Genomic DNA, 2,500 nt, shown 5'->3' on the forward strand with positions numbered 1-2,500 from the left:
TTTAATGGATAACTGTAGGAGAGGGAAGTTATGTAAAAGATAAAAGAGATAGCCAGTGGCTTAGGATTTAAGGATGGAACATTATAAAAGATTTGTGGATGTTGAATATGAATGAAAAGGAATGTTGAAATGATGGAAATGAATAGTTTACATAATGTATGTAGCATAAAAAATTGAGATTGTGAGAAATGTGGATGCACATTGAAGTGACGAAATAAGTGGTCAGTGTCGTGGATGGTTTCACTTATGTAGAAAGAATGGAGTATGAAAGGTTACTACAAAGAGACTGACATGTAGGATTATTGTTAGAGATAGAAGGCGTACAAAATGCTGTTAAGACTAGGAGTTATTGGAATGAAAGGCCCTTGAAATCATGGAAACGAATGTGTGCAAAATTAAGTGGTGAGGTACTGTGTTCTGAGGGATGGTTGACATTGATCGTCTAGTTATGTGGATAATAGTGAATAATTTTTCGGTTCTGGTTCATTCACGATTCGGCTTTTGAATATAGATTTGTCAGTGACCGTTTTCTTGTTTTGTCTTTGGCATTCACCCCATCAAAGGAAGTGGCAAGATGTTACACACACACACACACACACACACAACCACACACACACACACACACACACACATATATATATATATATATATACATATATATGTGTGTGTGTGTGTGTGTGTGTGCATTTTTATGTTTTTTATATTTTTATGAACAGAAAGATGTTCTCTGTAATTAGATCCCAGGACATATGTGCTTTGGGCCAAGTCAGTTATGTAGATATTGTCGTTGCTACCAGTGTTTTTATATATATATATATATATATATATATATATATTATATGTATATATGTATATATAGTACATTGTGTATACATGTTAATTGGCAAATATTACCATTCTTTTGTCATTTTTTATATTTTTTATCATATTTCATTTTACAAGGTATTGCAGACACTTAATTGGAAAATAAGTGAAAATTCACTTGACTCGAACGGCATATGCACAGCGAACAGTATGGTTAGCGCTGTTGGTTAGCATGTTGGTTATTAAGTAGTTTATTAATTTTATATAACCTAGACTAGAACCGATATACTAGTACGAAAAATTCTACGGGTATCACACTGCACTATTTGTCATGGGGTAATACATTAATCATCTGTAGGTTGATTTTTTTTTTTTTTTTTTTTTTTTTTTTTTTTTTTTTTTTTTGTAATGTTTTTATTTTTATTGACACCTTTCTCTACCACCATGCAAAATTTCAACCCTTTGCCTTAAATTTTTGTTCGTTGGTGTTCAATTGAACTCGTTGATTTTGAATCTAGATGAGTCTCAACAATAAAAATATGGTAATGTTTCGAATAAAGTTTGCAATCTATGGAGTTAAATAGTTAAATGAAATTCTTATTGGCGGAGTACTATTCATCGGATTGACTGGAGGATTGCATCAGCCCGAAAAAAAGGAATGTGTCTAACAACAGATTAAAAAAAAAAAAAATTCTGACTTAAGCATTTTAACACTTTTTGTCAAGGCCTCGTCAGTTGAAAAATATAGAATCATTTGATTTTACGATGCATTACATAGTTTTAGAAAGCAGAAAAGTTAGCTTTATTGATCATAAGGACTATTTTATCAAGAATTTGCGTTTCCTGATTTGAATATTCCCTTTACAAGTGGAGCTGTAATTTCCTTTGGTTTTAAAGGGTTGTTGTGGCATATTGGAAACGTCCCTGCCGGGCCTTCTGCTGGACAGCAGATCGAGTCCCGCTCAAACTTGATATTTTATTGTTGTGTCTGCAACACTATCCTTACAAGCTAAGGATGGATGATTGTGGGGGAGAATATAGGTTCACCTGCTGAGTCTTGAGCAGCCAATGGTCGTAGCTTGGTGGTAGAGGGGCCTTGGGCGCTGATCATATGGATATGATCTATTATCATATCACATATATCTCTCTGAACATTTTAAATCACAAACAACGGACATTCTTAAGTCATTACGCAAAATTTATAATCAGACGAATAGAAAGTAACAAGTGGTTAACTATGATGTGATTTTTCTTATATAGGCTATATAATAGAAAGCAGCAGTTCTTTTTATATGTTACAGATAATCCATCACATCGACGTATTTGTGATGTGATGAACACATTTGTATGCTTTTCCCACTTGTTTATACGAATATGTAATCTCAGTAACTGATGCTTTCCAATCAGTTCAAAGTAGGGGATATACTTAGGGTTTCTGGCTAATGTCACCTTCCGTCGGGTTGAGCTGTCGCTTTCTGCAGTCTAAAGCCCTGTCTCTCTCTCTCTCTCTCTCTCTCTCTCTCTCTCTCTCTCTCTCTCTTATGACATTATTATGAGAAAAATCTCAGGCAATTTCCAAAGTAATGCCTGTTTTTCAAGTAACCTATGTGCGTTTTAGGCTGGAAAAATAAACAGATTATACGTTTGTGAATACCGCAAGCTTTGGATTATTAAATGAAAAATTATGTAATTGCAG

At 33.9% G+C, this 2,500-nt stretch overlaps 1 protein-coding gene across 1 annotated transcript in view; it reads right to left on the reverse strand.

Annotated features, from left to right (window-relative positions):
* Window positions 1-1,806: 1,806 nt before the first annotated feature.
* LOC137632404 (paired box pox-neuro protein-like) overlaps window positions 1,807-2,500 on the reverse strand; it is an 8,009-nt gene continuing 7,315 nt past the window's right edge. The window contains exon 4 of the mRNA XM_068364337.1: window positions 1,807-1,907. Coding sequence (XP_068220438.1) covers window positions 1,807-1,907 — 101 coding nt within the window. The remainder of the gene's footprint in view (window positions 1,908-2,500) is intronic.

The sequence above is a fragment of the Palaemon carinicauda genome, chromosome 41 (assembly GCF_036898095.1).
Source record: "Palaemon carinicauda isolate YSFRI2023 chromosome 41, ASM3689809v2, whole genome shotgun sequence".
NCBI lineage: Eukaryota > Metazoa > Arthropoda > Malacostraca > Decapoda > Palaemonidae > Palaemon > Palaemon carinicauda.